Source organism: Xyrauchen texanus, chromosome 42 (assembly GCF_025860055.1).
Source record: "Xyrauchen texanus isolate HMW12.3.18 chromosome 42, RBS_HiC_50CHRs, whole genome shotgun sequence".
Lineage (NCBI taxonomy): Eukaryota > Metazoa > Chordata > Actinopteri > Cypriniformes > Catostomidae > Xyrauchen > Xyrauchen texanus.
Window position 1 is genome coordinate 4,376,123 of NC_068317.1, and position 19,143 is coordinate 4,395,265.

General features: G+C 38.9%; 1 protein-coding gene across 1 annotated transcript; it reads right to left on the reverse strand.

Moving 5' to 3' along the window:
* Positions 1-7,113: 7,113 nt before the first annotated feature.
* On the reverse strand, positions 7,114-8,085 carry LOC127634799 (putative nuclease HARBI1). Its single transcript, XM_052114477.1, has one exon. The coding sequence runs from the start codon at positions 8,083-8,085 to the stop codon at positions 7,114-7,116; it is 972 nt and encodes a 323-aa protein (XP_051970437.1).
* Positions 8,086-19,143: the final 11,058 nt, after the last annotated feature.

Sequence of the window (19,143 nt, forward strand, 5' to 3'; positions counted from 1 at the left end):
CAAGGTGAATAACAGCATTATACATTTTGATTTGAAGCAATTTGAAAATAAAACAAAAAGAAAGGTACATGAGTATTGTCACAATGAAATGTCCATCAGTGATGTTCTCAGCCTCCATCCATCAAGAGTTTTTCATAAAGATTGATTTTTTTGAACGAAGTAGAACAAATTTGGCTTTGACCTTCAAAATGGCTACAAAATAAGTTAAATGTTCTCATGTCAGTCAGAACATGATTTTTATTAAAACATATTTAGATTTTTTTCCATATTAAATTATTTTTTAAAGTATGTTTAAACCATTATATAAATATTTGAGCCCAAATATGCAACGTATGCAAGAATACAATGTTGCTGGATCTATCTATCTATCTGTCCGTCCGTCCGTCCGTCCGAAAAGCAAATGCTGCGTTTTAATGAGATAAATATATAGTTTGCACATGCAGTGTTTTAAACGTGAGTGCTTGTGAATGTGTGGAGCCGGTGTTGTTCTGACATAGAGACACAAACTGCTCATACATTTAGAGATCCTTAACTCATACACGGAAAACACTATTATGAGCATTGCATGCTCTGTTTGCAGTAGATAATAGCAAGCAGATTACTAATTCACTTTTTAGCTCAAGGCACATACAGAAAATAAAATATATAATAAAAAGCTCCACCAAAATAAAAGCTATGTGGTGTGGCACGAGAGGTGGCTCACATAGCTTTTACTTTGGTGGAGTTTAAAATGGATGTGTTAATTGTTTTTGTATCATTTCTTTAATAAATGACTATACAGCTAAAGCTGGTGTGCTAATACCCTTGACTTGAGTGTATCACAATTAAAAGGCTATCCAAGTGATCTAGGTTGTAACATGTTTAACAGGGTAAATCAGGAAGACAAAGTGCTGTCATATTTACTTACATTTTTATTTACATGTTTGGATTTTCTACCCAATTTCGCATGCCCAATTCCCAATGCACGCTAAGTTCTCGTGGTGGCGTAGTGACTCAATCCGGGTGGCAGAGGATGAATCTCAGTTGCCTCTGAGTCTTAGACCGTCAATCTGCACATCTTATCAGTGGCTTGTTGAGCGGCATTCACGCACAACTCACCACACGCCCCACCGAGAGCAAGAACCTCATTATAGCGACCACAAGGAGGTTACCCCATGTGACTCTACTCACCCTAGCGACCAGACCAAATGGTTGCTTAGGAAGCCTGACTGGAGTCACTCAGCACGCCCTGGATTCGAACTTGTGACTCGAGGTGTGGTAGTCAGCATCTTTCCTTGCTGAGCTACCCAGGTCCCCCATGTTTACTGTATATTAACAGCCACTAATGTTCAGAAATAATGATTTAGGTGCTTGAAGGAGGACAGATGGATTTCTTGTAATGGAATTTAACTATAAACCTTGCATGGAATTCTCTTAACCGCAACTTTTTTTTATAACTTTTTTACAGAAACACATAACAATATCTTAAAGATTTACACAGCCAAGAAACTTTGACAATTATTACATGGCAATTATAATCATTTATCCTTATACCATTCATTACACATTTAAAAACTGTTTGGGTTCATCTGAAACACACGAACACACACACACAAAACAAGGTGTGAAATTGGTAGGTGTGTTTCGGTAATGAGATAAATTGTTTAATTTTTAATCAGATTTTGGTGTGTTATGATTATTTGTTTAAAGCATCTAATAAAGGTTGGCATGTAAAGTTAAAATCGATTTTAATTGTTTTTCAAACTAATCAGCTACTTAGCAGCTTCTTTTTCACCATCGGGCCAAACAAATCTCATCGCAAAACCATACAGTCCCGTGCCGATCTGGGCCAGCTAGCATGGTTAAGGTTTCTTTTTCCACTGTGGTACGTAACAGATCCATCATTTGGTGACACCATGAGGGGTAAACTTTGGAGCGAGTACAGTGCGCTATGGAGGATGATCGCACATTCCAGTTTTTAGGGCTGCTTTTCCCCCTGGTTTTACTTTGCCAACAGCAAAGACACGGACCTTGTCACAAAAAGGAAAGTAAAGAGAAAAAGGCAGGAGGTTTACCATTATCTGCTGAGGGCTTGTGTTTGCCACCAGACACAAACATGCAGAAAGGTAAAAGCTCCCAGACAAGCATCCAAGGATATTTATTGACAAGATATTATACAAGTATTATATTAAAATAGCATATGAGAATATATTGATGTATTGGAGTTTAAAAGAGCTAGAAATCGACTTCCCTGACGAAAAAGGCATGTACAAATATACATGAAGTCTACAATACTAGTTAAATCATCATAATAAAATCATGAAGATACACCAAACAAGTCACCATGTACTAAAGCCATTCCACCAGCACAGATGAGAACGGTTGAGTACTGTTAGTTAAAATGGTGAAAACTCCAAGCTGAGAACGGTTTATAATCGTGCCGTGCCGAACTGTGCTCCAGTGGAAATACTACTGTAATCAGAATCAGAATGAGCTTTATTGCCAAATATGCTTACACATACAAGGAATTTGTCTTGGTGACAGAAGCTTCCAGTGCACAAACAATACAACAATAAGACAGAGATTTCTGTTTGTAGGTCGGGAGAAGATGATTAGAGAGTCCCAAAGTTGCTTTAGGGACAGAGTGATATGCATTCTTTAATGTTGTGTAGCAGTGATCCAGTATTTTTCTGTCTCTGGTGGGGCATGTACTGTCTGTATTTTGGCAGTCCAGAACTGTTCGGATCGATGGTGGAAAAGGCACTAATATGTCTTCAAAAATGTGGGAAAAATATTAAAATATGTCTTTATTTTTGTTTACAATGATTTCAGACTTCCCTTTTTGAGTTCCAAAAGAAAATAATCTAAATCTTTAACTTTCAAAAAAATCTTCGTGGCTTCGTTGAAATCAGTTTTTCGTGAGAATTAGCCAAACAGTGGATTTCAGCTGTTCAGCGTTTTATTTTACTTGGTTAGTTGCCATGTAATAAGCGGGATAATGCACAGTCAGCTGGTTGTTATCCCAAAGTAAACCTGTGTTTATGTTTTGTGTAGGGTCCTTTATCATTATGCTAAAAACAAGGTCCTCCATCATTCCAATTACAGATCCCCAGCGATTTCAGCAACACAATATGTTTCAGAGCTTAAGGAAGGAATAATTTAAAGGCCAGCATTAAGGCTAAACACCTCAGAATGTTCCTATCAATTCTACAAGTAGGCCAAAATACAATCACTCTTTTTTAACTTAAAAACTTTTTTAAACATTTTGGCACTATTGTAAAATATATATACGCATAAATTAATTCCAAATATTCAGGAATCAACCTACCAATGACTTAAAGTTGACTCTGGGAAAGAAAGTAGTTTAAAGGAATAGTTCATCAATAAATACAAAATATGTATCATTTCCTCACCCTCATGCTGTTCCAAACCATATGACTTGCTTTTTCTTAGAAATCATGTTGGGCATGATGTTAGCTTAAGTCACCATTCACTTTCATTGGGGATAACAAATACTGTATCTCCTTTTGTGTTCCATGGAAGAAAGAAAGTCATACAGATTTGGCACAACACGAGGGTGAGTAAATGGTGACAGAATTTCATTTATGGGTAAACTATTCTTTTAACAACTCAATAACTAAATAAATCTCTCTCTCACACACACACACACACACATTTATATATATATATATATATATATATATATATATATATATATATATATATATATATATATATATATATATATATATATATCTATATATATATATATATAACAATTTTCACTTTATGAATTATATTTTTCACTTCTACCAAGACATCACAATTATCTGCAAACTGTTGCTCCCAATCATCTTACCATAACATCAGCGTAAATGAGTAAATGTCACCCCCACCCCCTACATGCACATTTATAAATTTGATCCAAATTTAATATGACAGATGCAGTCTTGCTATCTAAAAGGTGTCTCTCAGCAGTGTTTACTTCATTCCATGTCCTTCAGTCAGGGTGCTTGCATACCAAACGCAAAGCAAGAGTGACATGTATTCAAATGAATTGCCATTTTGGCGATTCGGCAGCAATAAATAGCGATTTGATCAAATAAATTAGATGAGCTTATTGATAGCAAATCCCTCTGGAGAACAGGCAGTAGTATGAGTGGTGATTTAGCTGGTCCACCGTAAATTCCAGCTCGCCCTCTCTACTTAAATATTTTGAGGAAATGTCTTGCACATAAAACTTTTAGTTTAGTCCAGCACAGTAACATGAATGTTTTGAGTACACTTAACAAATATTTAGGTGTTGTTTCTACTCAGGGCTTCAGTTCTTGCCCAAGGACACTTCAGCAAGTGGAGTCATGTGGGCTGGGAATCGAACACCAACCCTGCGATTAGTGGACTAACCGCCCCATAACCTGAGCCACAGCCGCCCCACAATATAACAATATAAAATTGTCTTAATGTAGTGAATCGGAGTAAAGTAAGGACATTTTTTGAACACTGATTTTTTATGTACTCAATCAATAAATTCTAAAAGCTGTAAAATTTCGTACAGAATTTCTTTACTAACTTATTTTATAGCAATGAGATGACAAACAAAAGTGTAGACTGTTAGGAAATTCACTCATCATCCAGTTGCATCATTTAAAACCAAATCTACAATTTAGTAGACAGTACTGTTCAAGGAGTGCAAAGGGAAATTAGCAGCATTCTCAGGAAACTGTAGTTCTCTTGGGAATTCCAGCTGAGAATCTGTTCTGCCTAAGGGAAAACTGTTCACCCATGTACATTCGCAACGTGCATGGAAATTTCCATTGATACTCCAAAACTCTGTTTGATGACTTCACAGAATGCTCAAGGTTGAATAGTAAACCCACAGGGGCAAGGTATGAAGTGTACTTCCCATATTTACTGTTTTCTTTTGTATAACACTGACTTATTCCACATCTACATTTCTTCCGTGTCTATTGTACACTCTTTACAGACAGAGCTTTAACAGCGTGATGCCATGAAGAAGATTGTAAAACCAATAGATCATCCAAAAATAAAATTCTGTCAACTGAATATTCAAAATGCAATTTGTGTCCACATTCAAATAAAATAATAGCTTGCCAAACTGCATTGGTTCTCATGTGTCGTAACCGAATGTGGCACGGCAGTTCAAATACGGAGATGCCATGGACGATTTTTGTACTGCAGCAGAGGGGGAGATTTTTATTGAGTACACAAATATGGACAATTGTTATTGTGTTTTATTGGTCCTTTTTGGGACTTAACAGACATGGACTGAATTTCCCGATAACGTTGTCTCTTAGCGCGCTACGAAGACTCTTAAGGTATAACTTAACTGAAGGTATACCATTTCTAGGTGTGTTCCTCGAACCATGCCTTAAGAAGCCTTAATATACCTTCTTACGTGCGACGTTACCCGGTGCTGTCCATGGCGATGGTGCTGAATTTGTTGATATCGATGGCTCGAGAATCAATTATTCTCTTGTGCAGGGGCTGCTTCACTGCGTTATGTGAGAAAGCGGTGTTCTTTTTAAAAGAAGCACGTCAGAAATAGTGGAAATTGCATTTATTTGGACTCATGGGATATTATAAAAAATAAAAAATTACAAATTGCAAACTAAATTAAACCCTGGATATTTTATATAATTTCGGAAAGAGTGCGCGAACGCACAACCTCGTGCTCAAACGTGTCAAGCGTCTAACCAACTACAGTAACTGTCCGTATGCTTTCATTGCATTAGAAAGGGCCACTTATATTATCATAATATATTTGCTATAATTTCTTTATTTACTCCACAACCAGGGTTGATTGCCCAGCAGCTGCATCACATTATTGGTGTAAATAAAAATGTTCTGTGATTGGATGACCTACTCAATAAAAGCGCAACACGTGAAACATTTAATCAATAGCTATGGCGGAGAAAAAAGAAAGAAAGAGGAGAGCCCCCAGCTTTAATCCAACTGAAATGGACATCCTTTTAGACGAGGTGGCACTCCACAAAGATGTGCTTTTTTCGAGTTTTCGGACAACTGTGTCCAACAAAACGAAAAAAGATACCTGGGAACGCATTGCCATGAAAATGGCAGCATCAAGTTCAAGCCCACAGAGAGAGTGGGAAGTTGTTCGTAAAAAGTGGCACGATTTTGCCAGTGCTGCCAAGGCAAGAGGTGCTGCAATCCGGAGAGACCGGGCAAGAACAGGTGGTGGGCCCAGCTCTGTGCCTGCACTCAGCCCCGATGAGGAAAAGGCACTGGCAATCATTGGAGAAGCGGCCTCAGAGGGTATCTCAGGGGGTATAGATCTGAGAGCAGGTGTGGATACCACTCCATGCTCTCAAAGCAGGCCATCCTTGCCAACTCGCACCCTCACGCCCTCTGACGTCACCACGGCGGTCTGCACCTTCATGTGCCTCCACTGAGGTCGCCCAACACCAGCAATCTGCGAGTGGCTCCAGAAGGTGTCGTTCTATCCGATGCGACTGCAGTGAAGAGCTGGTGAAGCTCGAAAAGGAGAAGCTGGAAGAGTTCCGATGGATCGAGCAGGGGTTACAGGAGGCCAACAACCTCGCCCGGACCACGCTGGAGGTGAAGAAGGCGAAGCTCCAGATTTTGGAGAAGCAATATGCTTTGTCCGAAGCTAAATTTCAAAGGCCAACCATTTCTGTTCCAATTATAATGCCAGGTCAAGGTAAGCTTGATTATGATGCTCGGAACTACTAGAGTGTTGTCTGTTATCTTTTTGTTCAAACTATTTGATTACATTACAGATGAACTATCAACAACCCAGTGACTGGGCTTCAGAAAGCAGACTTCTATATGATTTCAAATATATATTTTCAGTGCTTTTGTTTGAATAAACACCAATTTGATTAGACAAACTTGCTGTCATCGATGTTGGGTCTGCAGAGCATCTTTATTGTAAAGAGTTCACTGTGTAATGATCAATGGCACATAATAGTGAATGATACGTTACTTTAACCATCCTCTACTGTGGAGGAGAAATAAACTCGGCTGTGCACAACAGCAAAAAAAAAAAAAAAAAAATGACAGGGAGAAACTGTGTATATCCACAAAAAGGGGAAAGTTTTATGTTGATGATGAAAAATAGGGTGCAAAAATACATTAACCAAAAACGTTGGGAATGATTTGCTGCCTCGTTTGTACACCAGCTGCGTGTAGGGCATCTCTAAGTTGGGGTGGGTTATGGACACCTTCCTCCTCCTCCTCCTCTTCTTCTTCCTCCTCCTCTTCTGGCAAAGCTGCACCTCCACTGACTGCAATGTTGTGTAGTATTGCTGTAACTACTGCAACTGCACAACATCTTTCTGGCTTCAGACGCAACCCTCCAGCTGATTTATGCAGGCACCGGAAGCGCATCTTCCAGTGCCCAATCGAGCGCTCCACCAAGTTGCGGGTATGGATGTGTGCAATGTTGTAATTGTCCTCGGCCCGCGTGGTGGGGTTGGTGACTGGATTTAGAAGATAGGTTCTGAGGGGGTAGCCGCTGTCTCCTATAAAAAAGCTCTGCCCAAAAAACCCTCTTTCTGCATCTTGAACCTCTACTGAATTGGCCCATACAAAGCTGTCGTGTGCGCTACCAGGCCACTTTGCCACCATGTCTGCAAACATCCCCCTGTGGTCCACCACCACCTGGACATTGATGGCCGCGAAGCCCTTACGACAGATGAAGGCCTTGTTGAGCGCTGATGGGTTGGCTATGGGGATAAGTGTCCCGTTGACAAGCCCTATTATTTGTGGTATACCGGCAATGGCATGGAAGCTTTGACGCGCCTCCATCACTTCGTGCCTGGCGGAAGGCATGCGGATATAATCTGTGGCATGACGGAGCAGGATGTTTGTGACTGAACGAACGCACCGCCACACCGAGGTCTTACTCAGTCCATATCCATCCCCAACCACCTCCAGAGAACTCCCCACTGCATAAAAACGGAGAGCCGCAAGCAGCTGAATTTCGGGGCTGAGGGGGTGGTTCCGTCGAGTTTGTCTTGACACATCCGGACTAATAAGATCTAAAAGCTGCTGAATTTGCTGTCGTGGCAGGCGAAATTTCTTTTGAATTGTATCTTCTGACATGGTAGCCAGGGGACTAAAGTTTTTGCGAATATAATAGTGCACATACACTAAATGGCTTCGCGAACGGCGCCGTCTTTGATTTAGCACAACTATTCGCTGTATCGCTGCCATAGTTTGACCAAATTTCCCACCACAGTCATTCTCTTTAAATAGACGAATAAGCCTTTACTTTCGAATGGTTTGCCAGCTGATGTACCTTTGGATAATATAATTAAAAAGCTAACAACAATCAGTGTGATGACAATTTTATTATTTGCATGAAAACACATGAATTAGCCTAATTGAACACTGGGTATATTCAATTTAAAATAATATTCATATAGACTAAGATGTAAAGAAGCTTTTTGCAGTGGTGCCCACTAGCGGAGTGAACTGCCAACAGTGATAAGGTATAGCTAAGAGTGCTCCAGACCAACCTTCCGAAGGTATGACTTACAGAAGGTATACTTAACTAAGAACGTTTGGGGAAACAGGTATTAACGATAAGGTACAGCTTAAGGTGTAACTGAAGAAAGACGTAGCGTTAAGAAGGTTTCGGGAAACTGATGTGACATGGTCAGTATGAGCTGTTGTTGTAAACTTTGTAAAAGGGCTGTGTTCTGCTGTGTTCCACAGACCAATAACAGCATACAGGTTTAGAACGGCTTCAGATTAAATAATGACATAATTTAGTTTTGTTCACAATGATTTCAGAGATTTCCCTTTTCGTGTTCCAAAAGAAAAGAATGTAAAAGACTTTAAATGTAACTGCTTAGAAAACCAAACACTGTTCAATACATTTATCTGATCAATTTATTACTAATGTGCATTTATTACTAAACATACAGTAGCTATTGTTGAAGAACCTTTATTTTTAAGGGTGTACTTTAGTGCAGGTTGCATTTGTGTTTCACTGAATTTCCTATTTGAAATACACACTAAATAGATTTCGTTTTTTAATTATCTCTTTTTCTCCCCAATTTGGCATGCATAATTCCTACTACATAGTAGGTCCTCGTTGTCTTACAGTACACTTGTCACAGAACCACTCTCCCTTCTGAAGTGTCTTTATAAAGGATGCAACGGTGACACTTTGCAAGTCAACCCTTATGGGATTCAAACCAACACCCTTCAGTCACCAATATGCTACACTATCCCAACTTACAATATGACTTGAGACAATTTTCAACAGTCAATCCAAAGACTATAATTGGGTGTCTGACAAATAACATGTCCACAAACACTTTTTTTAAACAGAAAGTCTGCATAAAGACTGCATAAAGGTGCACTGAGTACATTTTTTGTTCATGTTGTCTTGGGATTACAGTGACACCTAGTGGTGTGGATACAGCATTATTGAAAATCAATATTTTTCAGTTAAAGTTGCGATTGTAGAAATTCACTATTCACAGTCAACCGTTATTAATTTAATCCACAAGTGAAAGTGTCCAATAACAGGATGGTTACTGAGATTAAGAGAGTATACTCAGCTGGTCATGTGATTCTAACATGGCTGCCCCCATGTGCGGACCCTCTCCATGTAGATTTAAACAGCTTTTATAAGGTTGCTGATACGACTGGAGTATTCATCTCAAGTGAGTGCTCATGATTTCCTACAAATATTGCAAAATTACAATTAATTTCTTTAGAAGTAAAACTTTTTTAATGAGGGAAAAATACTAAGTGCACCTTTAAGGTAAAATTGTAGCTGTATTTAAGGTGCTGTGACTAGACATCATTTTTAAAATGTTTAATCCCTGCTTAATCACCTTTTAGCTTTTTACACTTACAAATAATCCTGTGGTGAGACAAATGAGTTTCAATTAAAAATAAAATACAAATGTATCTATCTGAGCTCACAATCAGCCAATGCATGTATTAAAATGATTTTTTATGTTAATTTACTGTCAGAGATGTTGCAATGGGGAAGGCAAACCAGGCAATTGCCTGGGGCCCCGAGCTGGAAGGGGGCACCCTCAAGGATGACTGAGAGGGTTCCATGTTGTCATTGCTGTGGTCCAATGTTATCACATTGGACCACAGCAATGACAACATGGAACCCTCTTAAATTGTTTGATGGTACAAGACACTGCAATGACATGTCCAGAACCCCCTAAAGGGGCCCCCATGATACGAGACTGCTGTAAAAATTTTGCATGGATGAATGATTAATGTGCCTTTTTTTGGGTAGTAGGGGTGGTTGTTTGGGGTGTCTCTTCTGCCTGGGTCCCCCAGAGTCTCTAGAAACGCCCCTGTTTACTGTACATGTAAAAATGTTGCTTCAAATAGTTTTAGATGAAGTATAGCATACTGTTGTTGCTGCTTGACATGTCATGTCAACTGCTATTGAACTAGACTGACAGACAGCAGCTTTGTGAAGGTTTTCATTTTCCCATGTAAAGACGTGACTTACTTTTCCTCCTTGTGAACATCTTCTGTAAGTGTTTGTGACTCCTGCGGTCTGATTCATTCTTGATCACTGGAAAACGAGAGGTTATAAATCATCTACAAACGTGAAATCACACCAAACACCGCGTGTACACCACCACGCGACACGTCAAAACTTGAATGCTCCTGTAAGTCCATGCAGCTCTTGCGTTCTGTTTGCGCTATTATTGTAATGGGCCGTTCACACCAAACGCATCCTTGTGCTAAAAAGCTAAACGCAGCGCCACGAACAGTTGCCATTCTTTTTAATTTGGCACGGCGTCTGAAAAATGCCCGCTAATGCGCAAGACGTCTAGCAGAGATGCCCAAACAAAGGCCCTCGATGACCTTTGATGTGGCCCGCCTTGAAGTATATGACAAGCGTGAAAAAAATAATTGCTATTGACGCAGGTTTTCATTGCATTAATTTAGCAGATTGTAGAGTAATGTTTTTTTTTTTTTTTGGTATAATGAAATTATAAAGGAGGGGAACCAGGGCAAGTTTAATATTTTAATTTCAAACAGTTTGCAGAGCCTGAAATTCGGCACAGAATTGTGGCGAGTGCAAACAATTTGAATGATTCCTGCACACTTTTATTCACTCTACAGTGCAACAGCAAATTAATCTCTGTATTAGTAAACCAATAGATAGAGATGAACAAATCAAATCAATAAACTTGTTTTTGTATCAAACTGTAATTCCAGAAGCTGAAATAAAGTCCCTCTCTCGCACTCATGCAGCTGTCAGCAGTGTCAGAAGTGTGAGCGCCTCAAGAGAAAAAGTGCTTTGTCACTACTGAACTTAAGATGTTAAAGATGTATGAACCTTTCTAAACCTGTTAATTCGACATGCAAATGCCGTTACACCACGTCTCCGTAAACGAGCAATGCGATAAAACTCAACAAAGCTGTTAACAAGGGGCCTGGGTCAGCGAGCATTGATGTTGACTACCACCCCTGTAGTCATGAGATCAAATGCAGGATGTGCTGAGTGACTCCAGTCAGGTCTCCTAAGCAACCAAATTGGCCCGGTTGCTAGGGAGGGTAGGGTCACATGCGGTAACCTCCTTGTGGTCGCGATTAGAAGTTCTCACTCTCAATGGGGCTTGTGGTGAGTTGTGTGTGGATCGTGGAGAGTAGCATGAGCCTCCACATGCTGTGAGTCTCAGCAGTGTCATGCACAATGAGTCACGTGATAAGATACATGGATTGACGGTCTCAGAAGCGGAGGCAACTGAGACTTGTCCTCCACCACCCTGATTGAGGTGAGTAACTGTGCCACCATGAGGACCTTCTAAGTAGTGGGAATTGGGCATTCCAAATTGTGAAAAAAGGGGATAAAAAAACTAAACAAAGCTGTTAACATTGCAAGCGCGTGACGGCAAACGCCTTTCATATCTTGGTGCCCTCATTATCCATAATGCAGCACATTTGAAAGAAAGGCAGTAATAGTAAAAGTGCTTTGTGTACCAGCTGCATGATGAAGAGAGACGCTTAAACACCTGTTACATCTCTCATCTCCATCTCTAGTTCCATCCAGTGTTGGAAATTAATGGAAGCTCTGGGCTAAAAATCCCCCTGCGATCTGATAAAGTTCCCAATTGATATATCCATTAAGTTCTTAATTAGAATTTTCGCTGAACGTCATTTGTTGTGTGCCATCCATTGTGCAGATGTTGCTGAGTCAGTGGCGGATGCTCGCGACATAAACATGCACAGACGGGTACTCCGCTTCCACGCTTTGCATCAGTTTGGTGTCATGCTCACGCTCTAAAATGATCAAATACTACAATGTATTTAATAATAATATTAACAAAAATAATATCTGGTTGTGTTAAATAGCCTTGAAGTTAATTGAAACGTTTATTAATGATACAATAATAATTTTACAGAACATTAACCACTTCATATATAATGTTCCTTGTTTTATTAAATTGACTTGAAGGAGTTGCTAAGTTTTTTTTGTAAGCCCCTCATTCAAAATCCGGAGAAATGCTGTCATCTGCATCTACTGTGTCAGTGCATTTGTTTTGTAGGCTGTTCATTTGAGACAAAATATTTGGAAATATGTGAATCATTTTCAGAAATAGATTCCAGGCTAACTTTGTTATAATGCAATGTTCTCTTTTGGCCCACGGCCCTCAATCAAGATTGATTTTTTGCCCTTCGCAGGAAAAAGTTTGGGCACCTCTACATGTTCACATCGGAAAACAATTGGGGAAAACGGCACGGACGCAATAAAACGCATTCTATACTTGAGATGAGACTTTCGTTGCGTCACCACTGCACTATGAGCGTCGCGTTTAAAAAAAAAATAAAAAATTATTATTAACTTTTAGTAATGTTTGAATGAAACTGTCAACGCTACAGAAGTGTACAGTACAGAAGCGTTCCAGTTTTGACGCGTCGCGTCCAGTGCAAACGGGATGAAAACTGCAGCCCATTTAAATAACAGTCCGCTTTACCTGTTCTCTCAGCTCCTCCACCTCTTTAAAGCTCTTCCACCTCTCGTCCTCACAGAGTCTTGGAGAAATCAATTATTCCCACTGATATGCCACACAGTCTAGAGAGAAGGGTGTCCAAAGTCCGATATTTAACACGTGCAATTATTCCCAAATAAAACAGGGTCCTCCAGGAATTCCAATCCGAGTTATTATTTGTCAAACTCAAGAAATCAAATGGAGAGAGCAGGTTTTGCTGCACATGGCTTGGAGGGAGTGCTGGATGAGTTATTCTCTCTTCCCATGTGCTTCAGAGGAGGAGGAACAACATCCAAGGCATTACAGAAACCCTGTTTCATGCCTGTGTTACATAATTCTAATTGAATGTATTAAGAGATCTTTTAAACAGTTCATTGTATACTCATTGAAATTCAAGGAATAATAATTAAAAGATGCTCACTGGACTTTTTCAAAGGATTCCCAATTTAGCAAAAATCCAAATCTTGACCTTTTAGAATAGACTATACGTCAATTCCCATTAAAACTATAATTATTCCCAACCTGATCAAATGCCTCTGTGTGACATCAAAATTGATTTGAAAGGAAATCATGCAGGATAACTAATTATATATATATATATATATATATATATATATATATATATATATATATATATATATATATATATATATATATATATATATGCATGTACATGGCAAGATGCAGCCAAAGACAGTTTAGCCCAAGACATGGATCTCTTAAATTAAAGTGAATGGGAGAAATTGAAGTGCCCAACATGGCGGACGTATAAAAGGAAGTCACAGCATACAGGTAAAAGAGCCTTTCAGATACAGACATCATCTGCCAGTCAACTGAAGAATGTTCATGATTCACTGAATCAGCCTGAAAGATAGCATTTTTTTAGCATGATCTGAGTTAAAGAAGCACAAGCTACAATTCCATTATTGTCAGATTTTACTGCTGATTTGAAATATGTACTTTGATCATAATCTTGACCAACCGTTTTGGAGATTGTCAAAGAACTTGACAATATTCAAGCTGTCTAGCTCATCAACTTCAAAGTTCAAAAGGAATACAACAAGTCTAGCTTGGAAAAATTTATCCTTTGTCCTTTGGCATCGCCGTTGTCATATACAGTTCAGTGTGACTCCCAAAGCCATTTTCATACCATGACATAATGTTTGTATGTGTGTGTGTGTGAGTTTAGTGTACCATCAGAAGGTACAGAGAGGAACAGATTAAACAAGCTGTAGGGTAAATGTATTTTTTAATCACAAAGCAGACAGTGTCTATCTGAGCTCACAATCAGCCAATGCATATATTAAAATGATTTTTTTATGTTAATTTACTGTCAGAGATGTTGCAATGGGGAAGGCAAACCAGGCAATTGCCTGGGGATAGTGGCTTTCACTTCATTCCGCTACATTTAAGGGCCAAACAGTTCAAGCCTGTCCGTCTTCGATAACTGATGGTGATGCTGTGACAGGTATGATGTGCTAAGCGATGAAAAATGGCAAAACTACAAACCACTATCAATCTTTCTTTGCTGAGAATACCTGGATGAGAGCAATATTACATTTTTTATATGTACTATACATGATTTGGATATTAAAAAAGTTGATTTCCATGTAGGGTTATTGTCAATAAAAAATTATGGATGAAAACCATTTTTTTAGACATACCTGAGTATGTACAGCAATTGGTTTTTTTTTAGCTCCTAGGTACAACTTTTAAAAAGCACACAAAAAACAATGTATTTCTTATATTGTTGGTTGTGTTTTCTCTTATGTGTGTCTCACACACCGCTGTAGATCACAAAAATCATTCTATTTATTTGCACAGCCAAAATTGTTCCAGTATATACATCGCTGGTTGGCTGAACATTGCTATTTAAATAAACAAAGATGTTTAGTTTTAAGTTACTTACTCTTATGAACATAACCCCCCCCCCCCCACCCCCAGTAGAAAGTGAATATGAGCAATTCTACCTCTGTAAACTGAATAAAACAACTTTTTTTTAAACCAATTATATAAATCACATAAACATGTGATATTATATACACATGATAAGCAAGAGGTCTATCATTGACAATCAGGAAAAACAATTATTGAAATCAAAATTAAATCCACACATGTCCCCCATGATTTTTCCTGCAGTGATTGTTCGAGAGGATCTGCAGGAGGGACTGTAGGGTAGCAGATCACTGTGGAGTTTCTCTCACCAATATGGGCTTAGCTGAAGGGCACATTAAGGGTGCAAAGATGGTGTACGTGAGCACCCTTCTGGGTGCTGATATAACAACTGGGACACCATACAATCTCGTGGACTTCATTGGGATGTGCAAATGAAGGCCAGGAGACCACAAGTCCACATCAAGTGTGCCATTTGGGACAGGGTCAAAAACTTGTGGATAGGCCCTTTTGACTTGAGCCACCTAGCACCACACCTTCACACACAATACCCTAATATCAGAGAGTTTTGCATGGGTAGTGCCACTCACATTTTCTATAGAAGCCAGTTTCTCAGCTCAGTAATTGATGTGATGCATGTCTCAACTCCTGTTGATTTAAAGGATACTTTACAGTTTCAGGTTTACATTCACTTTTCCATTCCTCAACTCTATATATACTCCTAAGAACAGCCAAGACCATAAGGCTACATCCACATTAATCCAGATAAATTTGAAAATGACGTTTTCATTTTCAAAACGCGTTCCGTCCACACTGCCATTTTCAAACGTTTTCAAATGATTGCACATCCACACTGAAACGTATAAAAATGTTTAAGTCCCCTGTCCCATGTACTGTCTAAAACACCATTATCCTGGTATAACCTTTGAATAAATTAAATGTTAAATAATCATCTTGATTGTTTTGGGTTGAATGGAGTCATGGTCTGCACTTATACAGAGCCTTTTTTTAACCTTAGTGATTACCAAAGCACTTTACACTGTGTCCCATTCTCTCTCTCTCCACACACACACACACACACACACACACACACATGTTTGGTTTCCATGTTTTATGGGGACTTTCCATACACATAATGGTTTTTATACTGTACAAACTTTATATTCTATGCCCTAAACCTAACCCTACCCTTAAACCTAAACCTCACAGAAAACTTTCTGCATTTTTACCTTTTCAAAAAACATAATTTAGTATGATTTATAAGCTGTTTTCCTTATGGGGACCGACAAAATGTCCCCACAAGGTCAAAAATTTCGGGTTTTACTATCCTTATGGGGACATTTGGTCCTCACAAAGTGATAAATACACACACACACACACACACACACACACACACACACACACACACACACACACACACACACACACACACACACACACACACACACACACTATGGCAGAGCTGCCATGCAAGGTGCTCTTGCCCAAGGACACTTCAGCATGTGGTGTCATGTGGGCCAGGAATCGAACCACCAACCCTACGATTAGTGGCCGACCTGATCTACCACTTGATCCACAGCCGCCCTACAAATATTTTTTCCAATGTCTCAGTTTTTCCAGTCTATACATGAAGATGGCTTCAAATGTGTACACTTGATAGAGGGTTTTCTAAAAGCTCAGTTTTCACTGTCAAAAAGGCTGTCTTAGTGTTGACAAAAGGCTAAAACATAGACAAAAAGAACTTATTAGTGTGGACGTAGCCCAAGAGCACTACATCTTAAATGCATAGCTACTGTATGCAATACATCAGACATGCCAAGTAATTTGGCATGGCCTAGAAGGTTTTAAATATTCTGCAAGCATGCACTAAGTCTGTAAGTGGCCTGACAAAGCTGGTGGTGTAAATGGATGGTATGCAATACATAATTATTGCAATAGCAAATTCATTTTTGCACCAGTATGTTTACATAGACCTCCTATATCATTTTGTGTATACACAGTTTGTGCATATTAACCCACAGATAGCATGAACACTTCTACCCACAGCCAGTTACACATTGCCAGGCCTGAAAATTGCACTTAGATTTCGCACTCTCCCGAAAATTATATATGACATAACCCACAGTCATCAGCCCTGTGCCTGGCACGGCTATGAAAATAGGGCCACTTATGCTAAATATACCACCAGAATGAAACACACTGGAATTGTTTTTGTGAGCCTTACAGGGGAAAATCTCAGCAAATTCCATTGATTGACTAGATTTTGGCATTCAATTATAGAAGGCAAATGTAAATTGTGAGAGTTTTCCCAAAAGTGCTGATTCAGTAATCCTGAGAGTGTCGATTTGTCAACCTTAATCTAAGTAGGTCCTGAGAGTTTTGTTTCTGTTCAAATTTCCTCTATCGAGTATGTAAATGTGAGTCTGGGTTCCAGCATAATGGTGACAAGGCAATATACTTGTGCATAATCAAGTCATTGTGTATACACTAATTTATGAGGCTTCTTCTTCTCTTCTCCACAACCAGTAAATGCAGTCAAATCAAATCAAATCACTTTATTGTCACACTACCATGTACACAAGTGCAACAGTAGGGGAAAGTCTTGTGTGCAGTTCCGAGCAACATAGCAGTCATGACAGTGACGAGACATATACCAATTACAATAAACAACATATTTACACAACACAATTTACATATCAAATGTACACATACTTACACAACACAATAATTATATACAATGTACATTAAACAATACACACAATATAGAATACACATACAATAAAAATTTAAAATAAAGAGTATTTTAAAAATATATATATATACAATAGTTGTGTTGAGGAGAATATATTTGACAGTCCAGTGTGAGATTATAGATTAATAAAGTGCAGAGCTGATTATTGATCGTGAGAGATCAAATATTCAAAAGTCTGATTGCTTGGGGAAAGAAGCTGTCATGTAATCTGCTGGTGCGGGTCCTGAAGCTGCGATACCGCCTGCCTGATGGTAGCAGTGAGAACAGCCCATGACTCGGGTGGCTGGAGTCTCTGATGATCCTCCAAGCTTTTTTCACACACTGCCTGTTATATATTTCCTGGCCAGAATCACTCCAGAATCACTACTTTATTTTTAGAATGTGAAATGTCAGAATAATAGTAGAGAGAATGATTTATTTAAGCTTTTAACATTGGAGGTATGCTTGGAGTCATTGTCCATTTGGAAGACCCATTTGCAACCGAGCTTTAACTTCCTGACTGATGTGTTGAGATATTGCTTCAATATATCCACATAATTTCCCCCCCTCATGATGAAGCAAAGCACCCCCACAACATGATGCTGCCACCCCAATGCTTCATGGTTGTGATGGTGTTCTTCGGCTTGCAAGCCTCACCCTTTTTCCATAATGATGGTCATTATGGCCAAAAAGTTCAATTATTATTTCAACAGACCAGAAGAAATTTCTCCAAAAAGTAAGATCTTTGTCCCCCATGTACACTTGAAAACTGTAGTCTTATGATGGTTTTGGAGCAGTTGCTTCTTCCTTGCTGAGCAGCCTTTCAGGTTATGTCGATATAGGATTAATGTGACTGTGGATATAGATACTTGTCTACCTGTTTCCTCCAGCATCTTCACATTGGCCATTACTGTTGTTCTGGGATTGATTTGCATTTTAAATCCAAACTACATTCATCTCTAGGAGACAGGATGCGTCTCCTTTTTGAGCGGTATGATGGCTGCGTGATCACATGGTGTTTATACTTGTATACTATTGTTTGTACAGATGAGTGTGGTACCTTCAGGCATTTGGAAATTGCTCCCAAGGATGAACCAGACTTGTGGATGTCAAGCAAAGAGGCACTGAGTTTGAAATTAGGCCTTAAAAAACATCCACAGGTACAATTTGAATTAACTCCAATTAGCCAGTTAGCCTATCATAAGCTAATTTGCTACTTGCCTAAAGGCTTGACATCATTTTCTGGAATTTTACAAGCTGCTTAAAGGCACAGTTAACCTCTGACCCACTGGATATAGTCAATTTAAAGTGAAACAATCTGTCTGTAAACAATTGATGGAAAATCAATTGTGATCGTCTCACACACAAAGCAGATGTCCTAAATGACTTTCCAAAACTATAGTTTGCTAATATGAAATCTGTGGAGTGGTTAAAAATTAGTTTTAATGACTTCAAACTAAGTGTATGTAAACCTCTTACTTCAACTGTATTATTATATATTATTATTTTTTTAAATCTCTCCTTCTGTCTCTCATTAACTTCATGTCA